The 22,734-nt window shown below is 40.4% G+C and overlaps 1 protein-coding gene across 4 annotated transcripts in view; it reads left to right on the forward strand.

Annotated features, from left to right (window-relative positions):
* Positions 1–22,734, forward strand: part of appa (amyloid beta (A4) precursor protein a) — a 178,665-nt gene that overhangs the window by 63,603 nt on the left and 92,328 nt on the right. For all 4 annotated transcript variants that reach the window (XM_060833843.1, XM_060833841.1, XM_060833842.1 and 1 more), the window contains exon 3: positions 20,962–21,091. In XM_060833843.1, coding sequence (XP_060689826.1) covers positions 20,962–21,091 — 130 coding nt within the window. The remainder of the gene's footprint in view (positions 1–20,961; positions 21,092–22,734) is intronic.

Genomic DNA, 22,734 nt, shown 5'->3' on the forward strand with positions numbered 1-22,734 from the left:
TTTTGTCTTTTTCCAAACCTTCTGAACAGTAGTGCCCGCCACGGTGCCATGATCTTGGCAACTGCTGCCATCCCTTGGTGAGCCATCTCCCCCAACAGTATCCAAAACTGTATACCTGTTTTGGAGGAAATGATTGCAGGGGACATCTGCACTGCCTTCCTACTCTCTTTCTGCCTTTTCGTCACCCATTTGCTGTCTCCCTCAGCAATTCTAACCTGCAGTGTGACCAGTTCACTAAATGTGCTATCCACAACCTGCTCAGCATCGTGGATGCTCCACAGTGAGTCCGTCCGCATACATACAGAGTTGTCATACAGTCAAACAAGAGCTGCAGCTGGGCACACTAGGTCAGATTGGGATGTCTAGTCAATAAGTTGGACCATAGGTTCTGTTTGTGTGCTGTATGACTATGATTCTATGGCTCTGTAAACCTATCATGTCGAAAATGCAAGTCAAAACTGTTCATCACTACCAAATTAAGCAACTGCTCATTCATATTTCTTCAAAAAAACCAGAATTTACTGATTACTAAGTCTCTAACAACATTTACATTGTCTTGATGGACATTGTTATGTGTTTTGTACTAGAGCAATGGGGAAGAGTTGTGATATTTAATGATAGAACCTACTCGTTCTCAAAGTAAATAGTCCACCAGTCCTGTCATTAACAATGAGTATTATGAATATGTGCACCTAGAATTTTGCCCAGACATCCTGTAACATTATGAAAGTTTCAATTCTGGATTTGCTTACAGAAACAGTTTATCTCAACTCTATTGTAACATAAATGGCATGCATAAAAGATAGTTATGCTTGGACTCTGGGAGTGATCCTGTTTGAAATATTTCCTTGAGTTTCAGATTTATTGGCTTCATTTACATAGTTGATTGTTAATATTAAGTTAATATTTAACTGGTGTAAAAGTTTTACTGACAAAACCAACAGGCACTTCTGATTAAAATGAGCTGAATCTCCCTACATAGTACTTCACGACCAACTTACGCGTGCCGGAAATCTTTTACTAGTTGTGTTGAGAGAAATGTGATTAAAAATGCAGAATTCTTGAAAGCTTCTGTCTTCAGTCCAAAATATCTTGAACTCGAGCATGTTAAATCAGCGAAAAGGGTATGCTTGATTTGCTCTGTACAGAGCTCAGAATCAGATCAATTGCTGGCAAGGAGATATAAACTCATCCGCGAACTTGAAATGCCAAGAGCGGCATTTGATTTCAAGCATACTAGCACAATGTGCAAGTGCATCGAAGCAAAGAACACCAGTACTTTCAAAATGTCCTCCTTTGGCAGGGCATGCTGTTGCTTTTCATTACTGGCCTTATTTGAACATACTGGAAATGAAGCAACACATTCCAGTGCTAATTCCTTGGCGACCTGATGATCTGCCCCCATTTTCAGCATTGAGTCTTTGAGCTTAGTGTAGCTCCTTCCATAACCTCAGCATCAGGCAAGTTGTTGATCACTCAAGTGCAGTGAATTAGCATGATAACCTTGAGAAGCCTTTGTGAATCCCCATGGATTTATTTATGCGGCAGTTTTGAACACTAGACTTCTGTTGTCATGATGAAATTAGTAATGATCTTCACCATCTTAAGCTGTTTTTGAATTATTTTATTCATGGGATGTGAATGAGTCCTTTGTACATCCCTAATTGGCTGTGAGAAGGTAGTGGTGAGCTGATTGCTTGAATTCCCTGCAGCCTGTGTGTTGTCGGTACACCCAGTTTGCTGTTTGAAACAGAGTTTCAGAATTTTGACCCAGTGACTGTGAAGGAATGGCAATTCTAGTTCAAGTCAGCATGTTGTGTGGCTTAGAGTGGAACTATCAGATAGCAATGTTCTGATGTGTTTGCTGCTGTCGTATTTGTGGTTGGTGGAGGCTATGGGTTTCAAACCCATGAAGGAAGCTTCATGAGTTGCTGCAGTGCAACTTGCAGATGTGTGGACTGAACTGTCAATAGTGAGCGCATGACATGATGGGTGCACTGTCAGTGAAGTGGGCTGCCTTGTCCTGGGTGTTGTCGAGCCTCGTGAGTGTTATTGGAGCTGCACACATTCAGACAAGGGGAAAGGACTTAATGGGTTAAGTTATGAGGAGAGATTAAATAAATTAAGCCTGTTTTCTCCAGAATTTAGAAGGTTAAGGGTGGCCTAGTAACGGTCTTTGAGTTATTAACAGGAAAAGAACGGGTAGATAAAGATAAACTATTTCCACTGTTTGGAGATTGTAGAACTAGTGGATGTAAACCGAGAATTAAAGCCATGAGAGATCTTAGGAAGCACTTCTGCACACAAAAGCATATCATATTTGGAACTCTTTTCAACAAACTGTATTTGATGGTATTTTAGTTCTTAACTTTTCCAAGCTAAGATTTAAAATTTTGTTCAGAAAAGGTATTAAGGAATATGGGCCAAAGGAACGGAGATGGAGTTAAGCCACAGATTAGCCATTATCTCATTAAATGGTGTTACAGGCTCGCGAGGCTAAATGTCTACTCCTCTTTACTATGAAAAAACTCTCTCTTTGAGTTTTTGCTGTCAAGACAGAATTTAAATGAGATTTTGGAGAAGATTTGTAGCTCGGGTTGTGGATCAGGTAAATTTGCTCGCTGAGCTGATAGATTTGTTGTCGGGCATTTCGACACCCTCCTAGGTAACATCATCAGTGAGCTTCTGGTGAAGTTTGCTATTTATCTGTCACAGTTTGTTGTGGTGGGTGATCTCGTTTCCGGTTCTGTTTCTGAGAGGCTGGTAAGGGGGTCTAAATCTATATATTTGTTCATGGAGTTCTGGTTTGAATGCCAGGCCTCTAGGAATTTGTGTGCGTGTCTTTGTTTAGCTTGTCCCAGGATGGATATATTGTCCCAGTCAAACTGGTGTCCCTCTTCGTCTTGTGTGTACGGATACCAGTGATAGTTGGCCATGTGTCCTGATGGCTAGTTTCCTGTCTGTCCAATATAGTGTTTGTTGCAATCCTTGCAGGGTAATATGTTTACAACGTTTGTTCTGTTGTTTGTTGGTACGGGGTCCTTAACAGTCCTACCACCAACTGAAACAGCCCTTGATGAATTTAAAGGACCCTATACGAACAACCAATAGAACACATGTCATATACAAAATACCATGCAAGGTCTGTAAAAAAAAAAAAATTACATTGGACAGACCGGCAGGAAACTAGCTAGGAGGATACATAAGCACCAACTTGCCACCAATGCACATGGCCAACTATCACTGATACCCGTGTACACAGACGAATAAGGGCACTAGTTCGACTGGGACAATACATCCATCCTTAGACAGGCTAAACAAAGACACATACGGAAACTCCTAGAGGCCTGGCATTCAAACTGGAACTCCATTAACAAACATATAGATTTGGATCCCATTTACTAACTTCCCGAAACGATGTGTTAGCCTTTATTAGTGGAGAATTGAGTTTCGGAACCACAAGGTCATGCTGCAGCTGTACAAAATTCAGGTAAAGTGTGGCTGCACTTGGAGTATCGTGTACAGTTCTGGTCACCACAATATAGGAAGGATGTGGAAGCTTTGGAAAGGGTTAATAGGAGATTTATTAGGATGTTGCCTGGTATGGAGAGAAGGTCTTATGAGGAAAGGCTCAGGGACTTGAGGCTGTTTTCGAGAGAAGAAGATTGAGAGATGACTTAATTGAGACATGTAAGATAATCAGAGGGTTGGATAGGGTGGACCATGAGCGCCTTTTTCCTCCAAGGGGGTATAGCTTTAAATTGAGGGTGATAGATATGGGACAGATGTCAGAGGTACTTTCTTTACTCAGTCGTGGGGGCATGGAATGCACTGCCTGCAACAGTAGTAGACTTGCCAACTTTAAGGGCATTAAAATGATCATTGGATAGACATGTGGATGAGGATGGATTAGTGTAGGATAGATGGACTTCAGATTGGTTCCGCAGGTTGGTGCAATATCGAGGGTTAAAGGGCATATACTGCACTGTAATGTTCTAGAATTGGAAATGATATAATCAACCACAATAAACAGAGACAAAAAGCAAGCATGAGAGAACACCTGCTCTTCACTGGAGGCTCACTGATAATGTTATTTAGCATTGTGACGAAACATCTGAGAGCAAATCTACCAGCTCAGCGAGCAAACTTACAAACAGAATTTAAATGACTGGAAAATTCCAAGGATATTGATAGTTGGAAGCTTAGTGAGGGAATGCTATTCACGTAAAGGGGGAATGGGCAGATTCTCTTGTTTGAGTTGGTCATTGCCTGGCATTTATGTGTACAAATGTCTATTGCCACTTGAACAACAATCAGGTTTGAGCTGTTATGTTTTGCATATGGACATGGACTGTGTTAGTATCTGAAGAGTGGTGGATTGTACTGAGCATTGTACAATCATCAGCAAACACCTCTCCTGCTGACATTGAAGAAGGTGCTGAGGGTGATTAGACCTGAAAACTCCCTGAGGAGTTCCTGCATTAATGTCTTTGGTTCGACACAATTGTTCTTCAACAACTACGGCCACCTTCCTTTGTCCTGGCATGACTCCAACCATTTCACCTGTTTTCCATTGTGTGAAAACCTTAATTTTGACAGGAAAAGAAGGGGTAGATAAAGATAAACTATTTCCACTGTTTGGAGATTGTAGAACTAGTGGATGTAGACTGAGAATTAGAGCAAGGAGAGATCTTAGATTCTATATTTTTATGAATTGAAATGGTAAAATGTAAAAACCAAGGATTGCTGAAGGATTATTACATTTTGAAAGCAAATAATCTGAAATTCATTGTAACTGTTGTTTGCACAGCTGCTTTTTCCAGCAGTAGTTCAAGTGTAGTTTGCATGCAAGCTGGAGCCAAAGGATGTGTACAAATGTAGATTCATCTGGCAACAAGTAGTTGATTAGCCTGTGGAAAAATGACCATTTATTGATGACAATTGCCCTTTTGCCTGCTAGCAACAATGTGATGGTTTTTCAAGTTGCTGAACAGATTGTGGCTGGAAATAAGATAGTGAGAAGCTATCAGGCTTCCACCAGCTCAAGAGCTCTCCCTGTTCTCTGCAATAAAGGCATATTAAGCCTGAAGAACATCAGTTCATGTTTCCTTCAGTTGCTGTAAGGTGTGATTTGTAATTAATGTCAGAGACCTTTTTAAATGTAAACTAGTCATTCTGTGCTGCTTGCACATTAGCAAAAATCCAGAGAAGAGAGACCATTCTACAGCATTCTGATTAACACTGGAATCATCTGAGCAGATCATAGGAATAGAGACCACAGAACTGCTTTCCCAGCTTTGCCACTGCCCAGGACACCAATTCTTTTTCTGCTTGTGTGTGTTGAGGGATTTTATGGAATGTTACTGCTTCATCCAGAAGTATATGTTGCAGTTCATAACTGTTCACTGATTTACTTGTAATAGATAGTCATTCCTGATGAATACAGAAACTTGGACTCTGCTTTGTCAAACTGGGTCTTAACATCAAGTAATTTAAGAATTTTGTGAACTTTTAAAAATGATTAACTTTTGTGACAACTCTGGGAGTAGTAGGATTCAATTTCTAACAAAGTAAGCTTACAGGTTGAGTCAGTAGTTAGTTAGGAAGGCAAATGCAATAATGCCATTTATTTTGAGAGGGCTTGAATATAAAAGCAGATATGTATTTCTGAGACTCTATAAGGCTCTGGTCAGACCACATTTGGAGTATTGTGGACAGTTTTGGGCCCCATATCTCAGGAAGGATGTACTGGTCCTGGAGCATATTCAGAGGAGGTTCACAGAATGGTCCCAGAAATGAAAAGCTTAACATATGAGGAACGTTTGAGGACTCCAGGTCTATACTTGATGGAGTTTAGAAGGATGAGATGGGAATCGAATTGAAACATACAGAATACTAATTGACCTGGACAGAGGAGATGTTGGGAAGGTGTTTCCATTGGTAGGAGAGACTAGATCTGAGGGCACAGCCTTTTAGAATGGCGATACGGCGAAACCTCTTCAGCCCAAGAGTGATGAATCCACAGAAGGCTGTGGAGGCCAGGTCATTCAGTATATTTAAGACAGATAGGTTTTTGAGTATCAAGGTAATCAAGCGTTATGGGGAGAAAGCGGAGGAATGAAGTTGAGAACCATATCAGCCATGATTTTAATCTATATTTTAATGGTATTATGATTTTGCAGAGTCAATTGCAACATGTGCCAATGCCAATACCAGCTGGTCAAGCTTTGCTGTAACAGTTTTATACAATTGCAGTAACTCAGTGGTTAGTACTGCTGCCTCACAGCACCAGGGACCCAGGTTTGATTCCACCTTCAGGTAACTTTGAAACTCCATACAGATCTTTTCCATGTGTCTGTGTAGGTTTCCTTTGGGTGACCTGGTTTCCTCCCACAGAATGATGTTCAGGTTAGTTAGATCAGCCATGTTCAAAGGATTGGACTCAATGGGCTCAATGCCTGCTTCGATGTTGTAGGAATTCTGTGAACTGAATTACTGATTGGGGATCTGGAACACGTGTAGGCCAGACTTTGGTAAGGATGGCAGATTCTTTTCCCTAATGAACAAGAGGGATAATCCCCACAATCCAATAGCTACCATTGCTAGCTTTTTGTTGCAGATTAGATAATTAATTGAATTTAAATTCTGTTGATTTCTGTGAATGAATTTGAATTTGTGTCTCTGAAGCCTTTGTCCTGTACACTAATTTACTCATTGAGTGACATTCTCATCTGCCACCTCTCTGCTGTCTCCTCTCTGAGAGGAGAAATATTTGAAGCCTTTACCAGCTGCCCTTGAAATCATAATAAGTATTTTTTATTGCATCAAGGTCTAAAATTAGTACTAAATTAAAAAAGAGAATGAATCTGTTGTAATGAATTGTATTAATTTGACTCCTGTTTATTTTATCAATTCACTTGCATGTTTTCCTCCACCTGGAATCTCAAACCTATAGTCATAAGACCTTAGTGTACTGTAGTCAGTGTGTAATTGTGCTTCATCCACACTAAACTGAATAATAGATTTGGAAACTCAACTGCTTTGCAAAACAAATGCGATGATTAGCACTTTGAAGTTTACCCTGCTGAATAAACATAAGTAAGGTCTGACCACAGTAGCTGGATTTAAATATTTTCCACTTCTCTACTCCCTATCTCTGTCTTCACCCTCTACCTCGCTCGATCGCTATCTTTCTTTCTCTCTCTTTCTTCCCCTCCATCTCTCTCTCTTTCTCCCCATCTGTCCCACCCCCATCTCTCTCTCTCTCTCTCTCTCTCTCCACCCCATCTCTCTTGCTCCCGCCCTGCCCCCCTCACCCCATCTCTCTCTCTCTCTCTCTCTCTCTGGGCCCCGCCCCGTTGGTCTGTGTCTCTCTCACGCCCCTGTCTCTCTCTTTCTCTCCCTGCCCACTGTTTCCCTTCTCTCTCTTGCCCCCAAGTGCTTCTCTTTACCTCCTTCCCTACCCACACAAACATAAATGCAAACAAAAACAAACATGCCCAAATCATCAAAGACTGTATAATTTCAGTGCTAATCTTGGGTGTTACTGAGCATAATGATCATTTCATCAGTTTCATTATCCTTAGGCAAGCACCTAGAATCATGGTGGGTCTTGCACTTTTGTAGCAAGCCCACAACTGAAATAAAATTTGAGTATTTGGTAATTAAAAATTTTGGTTAAAACTATCCTGAAGCAAGTGCTGATGTGATAATCCTATCAAATAGATTTATTTTCAGGGGAGCACAATTACCCATAGTGTGAATTACTGCCTGGAACTTGCACAGGCTTTCCACTGAGCCTTTTAATAAGATTTGTATTTGAATTATTCATAGTTTTAAGCTGAGTACTAACAGCTCTTTTGAATTTGATTTAAGCTTCTCAGGTTCGTTTTGCAGAATTTTTGCAATTGGAGTAATTGTGATTTACCTAACTCATCTCCACCTACCTCGATACTGTCCGATCCCCCAGCCCAGGAACATACATTTGGGACACCACACACGCCCTCCATCACCTCCAAGACTTTTGTTACCCTGGCCCCCAACGCCTCATCTTCACCATGGACAACCAGTCCCTGTATACTTCCATTTCCAAACTCAATTTCTTCCTCTTCCAATGTCCCCACCAGTACCCTTCCACTGACACACTCATTCGTTTGGTTAAACTGATCCCCACCCTGAGTAATTTCTCCTTTGAATTCTCCCACTTCGTCCAGACAAAAGGGGTAGCCATGGGCACCCGCATGGGCCCCAGCTGTGCCTGTCCCTTTGTCGATTACGTGGAACAGTCTATCTTCAGTAGTTACACCAGCACCATTCCTCCTTATCCTCTGCTACATCCATCACTATGTCGGCACCACCTCATGCTCCTACAAGGAGGTTGAACAGTTCATCAACTGCCTTAAAACACATTCCACCCCAACCTTAAATTCACCTGGACCATCTCAGACACCTCCCTCCCCTTCCTGAGCGCTTCCAGCTCCCTCAACGGTGACCAACTCAACACTGACATCTACAAACCCATCTACTCTCACAGGTACCTGGACTATACCTCCTCCCACCCTGCCTCCTGTAAAAATATCTCTTATTCCCAATTACTCCACCTCTGCCATATCTGCTCCCAGGGGATCGGTTTCACCACAGAACACACCAGATGACCTCCTCCTTTGAAGACCACAATGTCCCCTCCCATGTGGTCGATGATGCCCTTCAGCGTATCTCATCCACTTCCCGCACTTGCGTACACGAATTCCACCGCAACAGCCGTAACAAGGACAGAACCCTCCCCCCCCCCCCCCCCCCCCCCCCCCGCCCCCGTCCTCATGTTCAAACCCACCAACCTCCATACACATCGTGTTATCCTCCACTTTTTCCACCACCTTCAAATAGATCCCACCACCAGAGATATATTTCCCCCAGCACCCCTATCCGCTTTCTGTAAAGACTGTTTCCTCCGCTGCTCCCTCGTCAGGTCCCCCCTGCACCAACCCACCCTCCTCTTTCCCCACCTGGCACCTTCCCCTGCCACCACAAAACCTGCGCCCACACCTTCCTTCTCACCTCTGTCCAAAACCCCAAAGGAGCATTCCACATCCATCAAAGTTTCATTTGCACTTTCACACATCTCATTTGTCATATCCATTGTTCCCGATGCAGTCTCCTTTGCATTGGGGAGGCAGGATGCCTACTTGCAGAGCGCTTCAGAGAACATTTCTGGGACAATCGCACCAACCAAGCCCACCACCTCATGGCTGAACACTCAACTGTCCCTCCCACTCCGCCAAGGACATGCAGGTCCTGAGCCTCCTCCATTGCCGCACCCTAATTGCCTGATGCCTGAAAGAAAAGTGCCTCATCTTCCACCTCCGGACCTTCCAACCACACGGCATCAAGGTGGATTTCACCAGTTTTCTCATTTCCACCCCCCCCCCCCCCCAAAACTTTATCCCAGATCCAGCCTTCCAACTCTGCACTGCCCTCATAACCTGTCCTAGCTATCCATCTTCCTTCCCACCTATCCACTCCATCCTCCCCTCTGACCTATCACCATTACTCCCACCTCCATCCACCTGTTGCACTCTCAGCTACCTTCTCTCCAGCCCCACCCCTCTCCCATTTGTCTCACAGCCTCATTCCTGATGAAGAGCTTTTGCCCGAAGATCAACTCTCCTTCTTGGATGCTGCCTGACTTGCTGCGCTTTTCCAGCACCACACACTAAGTCCAACATCTGCAGTCCTCACTTTTGCACAGTTGTGCTCTCGTCCATTACTGCACTGGATTCATATAAAGTCCCAGAAGCAGAAAGAGGACATGGCATCCTTGTGTACCACTCAGTTGTAGGGTAAGAATAATGTACTCTGCCAATAACTGGCATTTTTAGTGGGTGTTTTTATATTGCTGTATTGGTAGTGGTAAGACTTGTACATAATTTATAAGTTATAGATGATTAGTAATCAGGGTGATGAGCAATAATATTTCACTGTGATACTGAATGGATGGAACAGTGTCTTAAATCTGTGTGTTGCCAACTTCTAGGAAGTAGACGTCAGAGGCTTCACTGTTTGAATGTATTTTAGGCCCATTTAGGTTCATTGAGAGAAGTACAGATGAAACATTGGTGCATGTCCAGCACCTTCCCTCAATTTGCAGGAAGAGTAAGTATAAAGTGCAGTGAGGAACATAGAACAGAACAGCACAGTACTGCCTCTTTGGCCCTCAATGTTGTGCTGATCTGTAATCTTTCTCCAAGGTCAAACTAACCTATGTTTTACTATCATCCAGAATCGGTGAAGTTGAGGGCTACGAGGTGGTGTTATCAAAGATGAATTACAGCCTGGGGCACATTGGCCATGATCATAAAGAATGGTGGGGCAGGCTAGATGGGCTCAATGGCTGACTCCTCCTTTCTTTTGCTCTTATGTGCAATAATAACATACATCTTACTGCCAAATTCATTTTGTAAAGTTCCAAAGATAATTCAGTTCCAATATCTATATCCTCACAGTAATTCACAAAATCATTGAATCACTATAGTGTGGAAACAGGCCACTTGGCCCAGCAACTCCGCACTGACCCTCCGAAGAGCAACCCACCCAGACCCATTCTTCTATCATATTATGATATATTTCCCCTGACTAATGCATCTAACCAACAAACACATCCCTGAACACCATGGGCAATTTAGCATGGCCAATTCACCTAATCTGCACATCTTTGGATTGTGGGAGGAAACCCATGCAGACACGGGGAGAACTTGCAAACTCCACAAAGATAGGTGCCCAAGTCTGGATTTGAACCCTGGTCCCTGGCACTATGAGGCAACAGTGCTAACCACTGAGCCACCATGCAGCCCCGTTAGTTTATAAACTAATTTGATTTGTTTATAATCAACAAAAGCTTGAAATTAATGTATCTTGTTACAGAAGATTCAGAAGTACTAAATGTGCCAATTTATTGGCAGCTAACTCACAAACTTGATGTTTCCTAGATATGCTTTATATTCTAACTATAGAGATATTCTTCTTAATTTGGAGACTTTAGGGCCAACTTTAGAGATAGTAATGTACTACTATGGAATGAGTGAATATGATATAATGAAAAGGAGCTTAGATTTTTTATAGGGAGAATAGAGAGGAGCAGTATGTGGTAAATTGTGCAATTTTGAAGGAGGTTTAAGAACAGATTTTTGTGCACAAAGCATTGAAAGTGGCAGAATAAGTCAACAAAGTAACAAATAATGTCTGGATTAACACTAGTTGGACTGGTATATCCAATTCTGGACATTATACATTAATAAGGATGTGAAGGCTTTGGCAGAAGTATGGAAAGTATGTAACAGAATGACTATTGTGGAGCTGTTCTCATCACAGCAGTAAAGATTGTCAGATTTGCTAGAGGTAGAGTAAGAACAAAAAAGAAAAGATAAACTATTTCCAGTAGCTGTCAGGTTGATAATCAGATGTAAGAGTGCAAAAGAACTGAACACAACACAAGGAAAACCATTTCGTTTTTGGAATTTGGGATGGAGTCAGTCCTGATGACAGGCTTATGCTTGAAACGGTGATTCTCCTGCTCCTTGGATGCCCCCAGACCTGCTTTGCTTTTCCAGCGCCACATTCTTGATTCTGATCTCCAGCATCTGCAGTTCTCACTTTTTCCCATTTAGAATGCACTGCCTGATAAGCTAGTGGATACAAATTCATTAAGAATGTTACAAAATAAATTTACATAAAATCGTAAAAGAAAATCTTTCAGAACTATGATAAAATGCCTGGGTAACAGGCAGTGTAAGGCTAAAAGAAGCCAACATTGGCATGATGGGCTGACTGACTGCCATCTATCCTGTGACTTGACAGCTTTGTCAGATTGTGGCTGTTTTGTGTCCTGAAACCATATTGCAGTTCATAATAGTTGTACTGGTTCTTTGCCAATAATAATCCTATTCTCCTGTTGCCAGTCTATTGCATTTCAGATATTTATCCAATTCTCAGTTGAAAATGCATTGTTTCTGCTTTGAGTTCTCTGCCCAAAGGCTGGTCCTCAATGTGTGTTTGCAGAACCATGGGAAAGTTCTTTATTTAAACTACTGGTATTGTCGCCCTTTACAGACTGAAATAAATGAGAACGGAACTGTTTCAATAACCAGTGACTATTGAAGAATTCCTGCACTTAGAAACAATTGACCTGAGATTTATTGTAGGTACTGTTTACACGGGGGTTTGTTCAAGCAACAGTGGTAGCTTGGTTTGCAGGTAAGTTGGAACCAAGAGGTGTGTATGACTGGAGCTTTGGTTGGTGACAAGTAGCTGATAGCTCTGTGGATTAGTGACCAGATGACTGTGGCTTTCAAGAAATGCCTTTTTTTTTAAAAAAAGTTACAAGACCCCTTCGCTGACCTTCATTCACATTACTCTTGCAACATTTAAGTACTGAAAATGCTGGGACATAATAGACTGTGGGTCAGGTGCAGATAAATTGTAGGTTTAATGTAGTGAGTGTTTGTTGATCAGGATAAACATTGGTTGAAGGGCTTGTTTCGATGCTGTATGACCTCTTCTATTTTTTTTGGAAAAGCAACTAAGTTTCTCCTGAATCCTTCAGACTTAAGTCTAAAATCTAATTACAGTTCTGAAGATGCTTTTATTTTATTTATTGCAGACCTCTTCAGTGTTGACAATCTTTTCCAATTTGGCACAAAATACAAATTTAGAAATACCAGTTTGGTTTGAATAATTAATTGTAAATTGTGAACAGCCATTTCAGCACAATTCTATCCTTGGCCACTCTGGCTTCCTTTTGTTTAACCTATCCTCTTGATTTGTTTTTCAGCCAGCAATCCATACTGCTTATTCTCTGACCTTATTCTTTACTAGACTTTTACATGGAACTTCATGGAATGCCATATAGAAATAAAGGCAGATTACATCTCCTGCATTACTCTTACCTAAACCTTTTGTTATGTCTACGAAAATTACAATGCAATTATTCAAAAGCAAGATTTTTCCCGTTAGAAATTCATGTTGAATAATTATATTTCTGGTTCAAGACATTTTTTGTTTTTCTTTAGTAAAATTCCGAATGTTTTCCTGAACATCAAATATTACTGTATCTGCCTTGGCAGTCTTTTAGATTTTTCAAGTAGTGGCCAGACTGAAGGTAAAGAGCTTCCCAGGTGAGCTCTCCTGGTTCTGGCAACCTTTGTAGGTCTAATGTGATGTGTGGAATACTAGTCCAGTCTGAACCCTGACTGTCCTCTTGAAGAAGGTTCAGAAGAATCCTCAAAACTGTGTTTCCTGAGCAAGCTGCATTGGCAAGTCTCTCAAATATCTGTCCATGTTTTGTCACACCATCTGTACTTGCTAGAGCACCAGACTGTCAACTATCTGGACATTCCACATCTTGTCCTTCTCCCCAAAGTTTTGCTGCTTCAAAACACCACAGTGTTCCCTGGCCAACATCTCTGTCTCTGTCTCAGGCTTATTGCGGCGCAGCTCAGCACAAACTGGAAGAACAGCATCTCATTTTCCGCTTGGGAACTGTACAACCTTCAGGACTCAATATTGAGTTTGACTATTTTAGGGCTTGAAGCACCTTCCTCCCCTGTCCTTATTCCAGTCCCACACACCAACATGAATTTCTATCACATGGTCTGCTAGTACACACAACCCATTGTCCCTATTAGTAGTTTTTCATTTTTCCAGGTGATCGTTATCCACTCCTTTGTCTGTCCAATTGTTATCCCCTCTCTTTAGGCTCTATCTATACCTGTTGTTTACTCCTACACTACACCTCCCCTCCCCTCCCCCAAAATCCCTGTCTTCTACATTTTTAAAAAAACTCTTTCCCAGCTATCATAAATTCTGAAGAAGACTCACAGGACCTAAACTATTAACTTTCATTTGAATCCACAATGCTGCTAGACCTTCAGAGCTTTCCCAGCAATTTGTTTTTGTTTCAGAAATCTATTTGAGTTCCTCTTGCAGTGAGCGGCACCAGATCAAAGTGTCAAATGGCCACCTTCAGCATTTTATGTTCTGTTCAATGAGAGAGCAATGAATTTGCACAATATCTATATGGACTTGAGTAAGGTGTTCAACAAGGTTCCTCATGGGAGACTGGTTAACAAGGTTGGATCTGAGGTAAAAACAAGGGCTGCAGATGCTGGAAACCAGATTCTAGACTAGAGTGCTGGAAAAGCACAGCAGTTCAGGCAGCATCCGAGAAGCAGGAAAATCGACGTTTCAGGCAAAAGCCGAATAGGAATAGAGGCCGAGTGCCTCCAGAGTGAAGCGATAAATGAGAGGAGAGTGGGGGTGAGATTAGATCTGACGGAATACAGGGAAAACTAGCCATCTGGATGCAGAACTGGCTTGAAGGTAGAAGACAGAGTGGTGGTGGAGGGTTGCTTTTCAGACTGGAGGCCTGTGACCCGTGATATACCACAAGAATTGGTGCTGAGTCCACTACTTAGTAGCATTTATGTAAATGATTTGGATGTGAGCATAAGAGGTATAGTTGGTAAGTTTACAGATGAGACCAAAATTGGAGGTGTAGTGGTCAGCGAAGAAGATTACCTTAGATTGCAACAGGATCTTGATCGGATAAGTCAATGGGCCGAGGAATGGCAGGTGGGATTTAATTTAGATAAATGTGAGGTGCTGCATTTTGGAAAAACAAATCAGAGCAAGACTTATATACTTAATGGTAAGGTCCTAGGGAGTGTTGTTGAATAAAGAAACCTTAGAGTGCTGTTCATAGTTCCTTGAAAGTAGAGTTGCAGGTAGATAGGATAGTGAAGAAGGCCTTTGATATACTTTCCTTTATTGGTCATAGCCATGAGCATAGGAGTTGGGACGTCATGTTCCAGCTGTACTAGACATTGATGTGGCCACTTTTGGAATATTGCATGAAGTTTCGGTCTCCTTCCTATCGAAGGATGTAGAAAAAATTTACAAAGATGTTGCCAGGGTTGGAGGATTTGAGCTGAATGGTCTGGGGCTGTTTTTCCTGGAACATAAGAAGGTGAGCGGTGACTTTATAGAGGTTTATAAAATCATGAGGGGTATGAATAGGGTAACTAGACAAGGTCTTTTCCCTGAGGTGGGGTAGTCCAGAACTAGAGTGCATAGGTTTAGGGTGAGAGGTGAAAGATATAAAAGGTACCGAAGGGGCAACTTTTTCAGAGTGTGGTGAATGTATGTGGTAATGTGTATAGGGTATAAGCAGGAAAGAGTTAAGCTCTGAGTTTTGTGAAACAAGAGGTTCAACTGAGCATGACTCATATATCGGCTAAGAATTTAGTTAACAGTGGGGTGTTGGAGGCAAAAGTAATGGGTTAACAAGGTGGAAAAGCATTTATTATGTACAGCCATTTAGCAATATTGGAAGCATTCAGTATGCAAGGTCAGTTAACCAGGGGAAAAGTATCCATTGTATGAATCCAGTTAATAAGTTTAAGAACATTCATTGTATAACAGTAAAGGGCTTGGTCTCTGCTATTGATACTCATTGATTGTAACAGTCACCTGATGAATATGTATATTGCCTGAACTGGATGCTCCTCCCTGTAAAATGACTATATGATTCATTAAGAAACTGCTGTTCCAGAGAAGACCGTGACCTCATGTCTCTGTACACATGGGCGATCATTCTCTCTCCCTCCAGAACCCAGAATAAAGATGAAGGAGGTAAATGCATACTGTGTCCCTGTGCTTTGCTTCGACAGAAGGGGACAGCGGGACGACATATGGAATGAGCTGCCAGAGGAAGTGTTGGAGGCTGGTACAATTACAGCATTTAAAAGGCATCTGGGTGCTTATATGAATATGAAATACACCTATATCCATATCCTAAATCAGTAGGAGGGATATAGGCCAAGTGCTGGCAAATGGGATGAGATGAGGTTTCCGTGCTGTACATCTCCGAGTAATAGATATTCCTCTTTTTTTTTCCTCTCTCTGAAAAGATAGTATTGATTATGTGAAACTCCATAAGACCATAAGAAATAGGAGTAAAGTAAGATCATTCGGCCCATCGAATCCACTCTGCCATTCAATCATGGCTGATGGGCATTTCAACGCCACTTACCCACACTCTGTCTGTATCCCTCAATTCCTTGCAAGATTAAGAATTTATGTCTTTGCCAATTTATTTGCATGTTTAATGATTTGGAGATGCCGGTGTTGGATGGGGTATACAAAGTTTAAAAAATCACGCAACACCTGGTTTATTTGGAAGCACTAGCTTTCGGAGCACTGCTCTTTCATCAGGTGGTTGTGGAGCATAAGATCATAAAACACAGAATTTATAGCAAAAGTTTACAGTTTGATGAAACTGCATTTATATATTGAAAAAGATTTGGATTGTTGAATTAATGAATGACCACTTGAATAGATGTAGTTGGTTGGGATACTTGAGGCTGTAGAGGCAGAGCTCAAAAATGCAGCATTTTCTTAAAATATGGATGCCTCATGCTCAATTGAAGCTATTGTGCAATTCCATTGTGACTCAGCATTTATCTTCTATAAGACTAGTCATTTGCTGTACTTTACCCTTTACCTCTGTTTGAGATTTTTTTTAATAAGCTTTTTCACAGTACCTTGCCAATTACTTCAGGAAGTGAATAAACTGCAACATCAATATTAAATACAGTGGCCCAGTTGTTTTTACATGAATGGTCAGGAGGATTGTTATTTTTAAGTTTGATTGTAACCAATTGATGCATACAGGACTTCAAAAGTGGGGCTTTTTTAGGGCTATTTTATCTGCATATGAACTTGTTTCAGCTTCACCTCAGTAAAACCCTGGTGCAGTCAACCAAATTCAGTTTAAGTAAGCAGTATAAGCTCATCTAAAGGATGTCACCTGACATCAGCTGCAACTGGCACATTTTAATATACTACTTTTTTTGGTAAAATAGTTGAGTGATCTTATATGAATATTGAATGGATTTTGCTTTGCATTGCATGAGCCAAGACCAAAGGCAAACTCATGTAGCATTGGTCAAACCTTAATGTGTAAGTAAGCCATGGAACAAGAGGAGAACTATCAGACTCCCATCCACATAACCCAACTTTGACTTCTTCCATTTCATTTGGGTTTTTCTCCAGAGAAGGTGCTTCAAATGAATTGATTAAATGACCTGAGAAGGGGTGGGGTTGGGTTTTTTTTTTCTTTGATGCATTTGGCATTGTGGATGGAACAGTGTGCAACTTCAGTGCTTTGTGAATAAGCATTTAGATGGCAAAACAAAATACTCCATTGTGCATTCAGTTGCTTAAACTTGATGCCCTGAGGGAATAAATTTCTTGTGTGATAACTAACTTCATTATGTAATGCAAGTGGAATGCAAGTTCCAAAGCTGCTGATAACTGGAGTTTCAGTAATTCAGTCTCAGGTATGATAAGCATTTTTACAGATTGTGAAAAAGAGGGATGGCACATCTGAGGTTTTTCGAAAGAATCTTTGTCTCCAGATTGAATACCCATAGGCTTTATGCACTTTGGTTTTAAACCACTCCAACTCTTTTCCTGTCATGCTTCCAATGCAAACAATCTCAAAAATGGTCACCTCAATGCATTTTGGGCAAGGTAAGTGCACTTAGCAGCCCCTTGTTAAATTGTACTGCACTTCAAAAGGAGTCATTACAATTAAAATGTAACCTAGGTACTGAAAGAAGGGTGAGTAAAATTCTGTTGCATTAAGCAGTCACCATTATACTGATATTCTGCAAACTATTTTACCCTTGGTAATGCATTAGTGCAGCATGAGAGACACAGTAGCATAGTGATTGAATTATTGGTCGACTAATTCTGCACATCCAAGCACCCCATCTACTGTGTCCATTGCTCTCGATGTGATGATCTCAATGCTAGGGACACCAACTGCCAACTCGCAGAACAGTTCAGGGAACATCTCCGGAACACACACACACACCCCAAACAACCCCACCGCCCTGTGGCTGACCACTTCAACTTCGCCTCCCACTCTACAAGTCTTGAACCAAATCGATGACTGGAGGAAGGACACCTCATCTTCTGCCTTGAGACCTTGCAACCCACAGCATTAATATCGACTTCATCAGTTTCCTTATCTCTTCTCCCCCCACCACCTCCTAGATCCAACCCTCCATTGCCCTTTTGAACTGTCCTCCCCCTGTCCGTTCCACCCTCCCTTCCAACCTATCACTATCAACCCCGAAACCTGCATCTATGTATCGCCTTCCCAGTTACCTTACCCCCACCCTCCTATTTATCTCTCAGACCCTTACCCTCCACATTCCTTATGCCAAAAACGTCAACTCTCCTGCTCCTCGGATGCTGCCTAACCTGCTGTGCTTTTCCAGTACCACATTTTTCGACTCTAACCTCCTGTATCTGCAGTCTTCGTTTTCTTCTAATGAAGAGAACTGGTCTAATGACTGGGACTTATGAGTTAAACATCTCTGTCGTAATGGAGGATTTAATTTGAAATCATTGAATGAAATATGGTACAAAAAACTTTTCTCAGTAATGGGTTCTCTAACATATTTTTGGGATGGAAATCTATTTTCTTTGTCCAGTCTGGCCTACATATGACTCCTGACCATTGCAATTTAATTGGCCCTTCTGTGGCTTCTGAAAGGGCCTAGGAAGCCACTCAGTTGGTGTTTCACACTTTAACAAATGGCATTTAGTGGTGGACAAAAATATTGCTGGTTGTGTTAGCTACTTTCTAATATATACAAAAAAAATTTTAACCATTCCCGCACAGCCTTGTTACTTGTCAGTGACTATTTTCCATGAATATAATTTCATTAGTATTTATTTTATGGCACTGGTGGTGTTAATTCAGTCTTGTTCATTTTTGGTTCATGTTTTACAGTAAAATGGCTGGCATTGTTTAAAATCTAAAAAGTATTACAGTTGTTGACCTTTTCTTCTCAAGGGCTCCATTGTGCTTCTCTAAATAGAGAATAGCAAAAACAATTGTGCTGTGCAACACTGAAATACCTATGTGAGGTGTGTTTGGCTTTTGATGATTAACTGCATGCGACCAAGGTAGCAACGTTTTAAGCATTGGAACTTTTCACTTCCACAGTCACATTTAACATTGATATTGAAAGTAACTGCAATGTGATTTCAGTTGTCTTGGGGATTCCTGTTTCGGACTCATCCTTTTTATTTGAAAAAATAATCTAGTAGTCAGCCAAAAACAGACTTTATATACAGAGGACTATAATGAAAATATTTTTTTCATATTTTGAATGCAATGTTTGATGATTATCCTTCCAACAAATATTCATACAAAGGTAGTAGCATGTTTGTGAAAAATAGCCAGCAAAGAATTTTCATTCTGTTCCGTTGATTAAAAATGCAGGTAGTCAGGGCTTAATGGAATTTTATGATGACATTTTTTTCATCTCTAGTAGTTGAGCTGCAATATAGTCTGGACTGGTAGGATAAAGCTATGTATAGTAGTAAGTATTCAATTTGACATGTTAATTTCAACCAGGTTTCCAGTGGGCCTAGGTCTAGAATACATTTGCCTATATTTCAATGGCAATTGAATGAGCTCTCGTTCAAAGTCAAGTTTTAAAAGTGGGAAAGCCACTGATAAAGTGAAACGTGCTTTAATCTGTTTGGCATCAGACTTCTTATGCAAATAAACTAATCTTCTCATTCTGTCTCGTTCATGCTTAGAGCTCATAATCCTTGATGCCACATCAGTGTCAAACACAAAGAAATCAATGGAAAGGTTTCTACTGAATAGATAGAGATGGTTACTAACCATAATATGCAACAGTAAAGGAAGGTTTTGGGATTTGGAAATATCGGAATTGAGAGTCTCTCATGGATCTAAGGATTGTACGTGCACAGGCATAGTGGAAATTGAGGGAAGAACATTGAAATTTAGGTTGAATATTGCAAATTTTCATCATGAAAAGTTATTGACGGATATAGCCTTTGGCATAGAATAATGAAACAAGGTACTTTGAAAATAATTGGGAAAGGAAGAATTTAAAAGGTAAAATTATAATTAGTGTGAAAGATTCGATGGATAGACATCATGAAGTTGGCAGTGCAAGTTGTTTAAGCTGAATGTTTTACTGAGTCCTATTATATTTACAAAGAGGTATAGAGCACTGGATTAATGTGGAATTTATGATCAAGTCAGGTGAATTTGGAGTATTCGGCACTGTTTTGGTTATGCCATTATAAGGAAATAATAATGGCTTAAAATCAGTGTAGATTGCTAGAATGTTGCCACAGAGGCAAAATATATTAATAGAGACAAGAAGTTAAGGGGGTGACCAATTTGAATCTTAAATTATCGAGTGTTTTGATGAGGTAAATAGTTCTTTTCACTGACGAGCAAAGTGGTAACAAGCTTAGGAGATCAAGGCAAAAATAAACCATGAAAAAGAACTCACACAAAGGTAGGCATATGTGAAACACTACCTCAGAATTTGCGTCTATGATACATGGTTTTAAAAAGAGTTTAATAATTGCATTTAAATTGGAACACGAGTGGGTGAGTGATGGAGGTTTTTTTATACAGTAAAAATTTTCCATTTTAAGTTGAATTTAAGATTTCCTTCTTAAGTGACCTGAAGTGTCTTTATAGTTATGACACTATTGAACTTAAAATGCTTGTTATTTTCAGTCGATCACCTAGAATATGTTTTTCTTTCCTCTAAGCCCCAGAATGCATTGTTGTGTTGATCCTTGAAAATACATAGCCGACCAAATCAGTTTCACCAGGGAATAGTTGTCACTGATGAATTGTGCTTCAAGAGCAAAGTTGTTTTCAGGCATGTAAAAGACTATTCTGTGTGCCAAAGAATCAGTGACAATGAAAATTGCATATTCAACAATTCAGAAACATGACCATCAGGGATTTGAATGCTGGCTGCATCAAGGTTACAGAGTTTGATATTATTACTTTGAAAATTGTGTTTTTAAATTTATATTTTTCTCTCCTAGGTTTATCGTGATTTGCAAATAACAAATGTTGTTGAGGCCAACCAACCTGTCACAATCCAAAACTGGTGTAAAAAGGGCCGTAAGCAGTGTAAAGGCCACCCCCACATCGTCGTTCCTTACAGATGTTTGGGTATGTGGCATTGTTTTCTTCTTTATTTCAAGTTATTCTTGTAATTGTTTATAAACTTACATGTCTGAAATGCTCCACATTGTCTAGAAGAATAGTCTCTGAAAATGAATTTTTTTGAACATTTTCTGTTTTAAGAGCTCCTCTTATAACACCCACAACATCCAGTCATAATGGAAATGGAAGCGAAAATGGTACACCATTCTTTTGTTAAAATGGAGACCAAGTTCACTAATTCTATACTAAAATAATTGTAGTAAGCATGCTTTTGTCTTGAACGTAATGTTTACTATAATCTAATATTTTTGTCAAGCTTTTTCCAATGCATTTATTTGTCATGTTTAAATTTTTACCCTTCATATTAATGATGGAGTTCTTTCTCTGCAGTGAGTAGCATCGCTGCCTCTGAACTAGAGCTCTGGATTTGAGTCCTGCTCCAGGACTTGAAAACGAAGAAAGCTGTATTCATAATATGGTCATACAGGTTGAGTATCAACCTATAAATCTTTCAGTGCACTCATAACAGATTTTAATCATAGGAGAGTCTCCCAGTTAGCTATATTGATGTCGACTGGCAGTCTTCAAGCTTCAGTTTCTGCAACAGGCTAGTGACCTGTTTCAGGAAGAACTAGCCATGGAAACAGACAGGAAACAGAATCATATACCTTGTCTACGTTTTGAGCCATTAGTCAGAGGAAATATCTAATTCTATATGAATGAGAACATCCAAATATGCCATCCTAGCTTACCCTTCATTCTTGACACTTCAAAGTATGTTAGTCTATTCCCAGTACAATTCCAGAATGACTGTGTTGCAGTTTTTGAGACAATGGTTCCATAACAGCTTTCATATCATTCAACTGTGAGCACCTTGGTTTAGTTACATAAAGTGATTAGCCTACTTAATACAATGAAGCTAGTCCACAATTTATAAAATTGGTCAGTATAACACTGAAGTCATGAACAAGATCTGTTTTTGACCAATGATTTTACTACAGGTAAGTTTGAAGTTACTTTAGGCTGGGTCAGCACCAAAATTGGAGGAGAAGTTGAAAACTTTTGCCATCTCTTACAATCAGTGTCCCTGACAAATAGCCCATTTGCAATGAGAAACAGCTCAATTCCTGTTTGTGGCCCTGTTAGGCTTAAAGGAATCTCCATGTGCAGAATCCCATCCAAATACGCATAGTGTGAGATGAGAGCTTTGTTCCTTCAACATCATTGGTCACCTCCAGAATACTGAAACTCCCAATTTGCACGATGTGAATGAATCACCTTAATCATAATGACTGCAGCGGTTCAGCACTGTGGTTTACCAAACCCTTCTGGAAGAGCATTTGGGGTTGGGCAATAAGTTCTCATCTCACAAATGAATTAAAAATATACCATCTCTAATGAACATCTTGAGGGTTACAAATATTTTAAAAATATTGGACTAGCACTATTTCAGAATGAAACCAACCTCTGCAGTATCTAATTTATTTACTCTCATTACTAATTTGAAGTGCTTCAATATTAGAGTACTCTCAACCTCCCTCATAACTAATGTCTGTTGCATAGTTGAAGAATCTAACGTTAATCTATTGTTTTTCAAATTTCTTTTTGCTATCTACATACTAACAGCAAAATGGGTACACAGCTGCTGG

The sequence above is a fragment of the Hemiscyllium ocellatum genome, chromosome 12, assembly GCF_020745735.1.
Source record: "Hemiscyllium ocellatum isolate sHemOce1 chromosome 12, sHemOce1.pat.X.cur, whole genome shotgun sequence".
NCBI lineage: Eukaryota > Metazoa > Chordata > Chondrichthyes > Orectolobiformes > Hemiscylliidae > Hemiscyllium > Hemiscyllium ocellatum.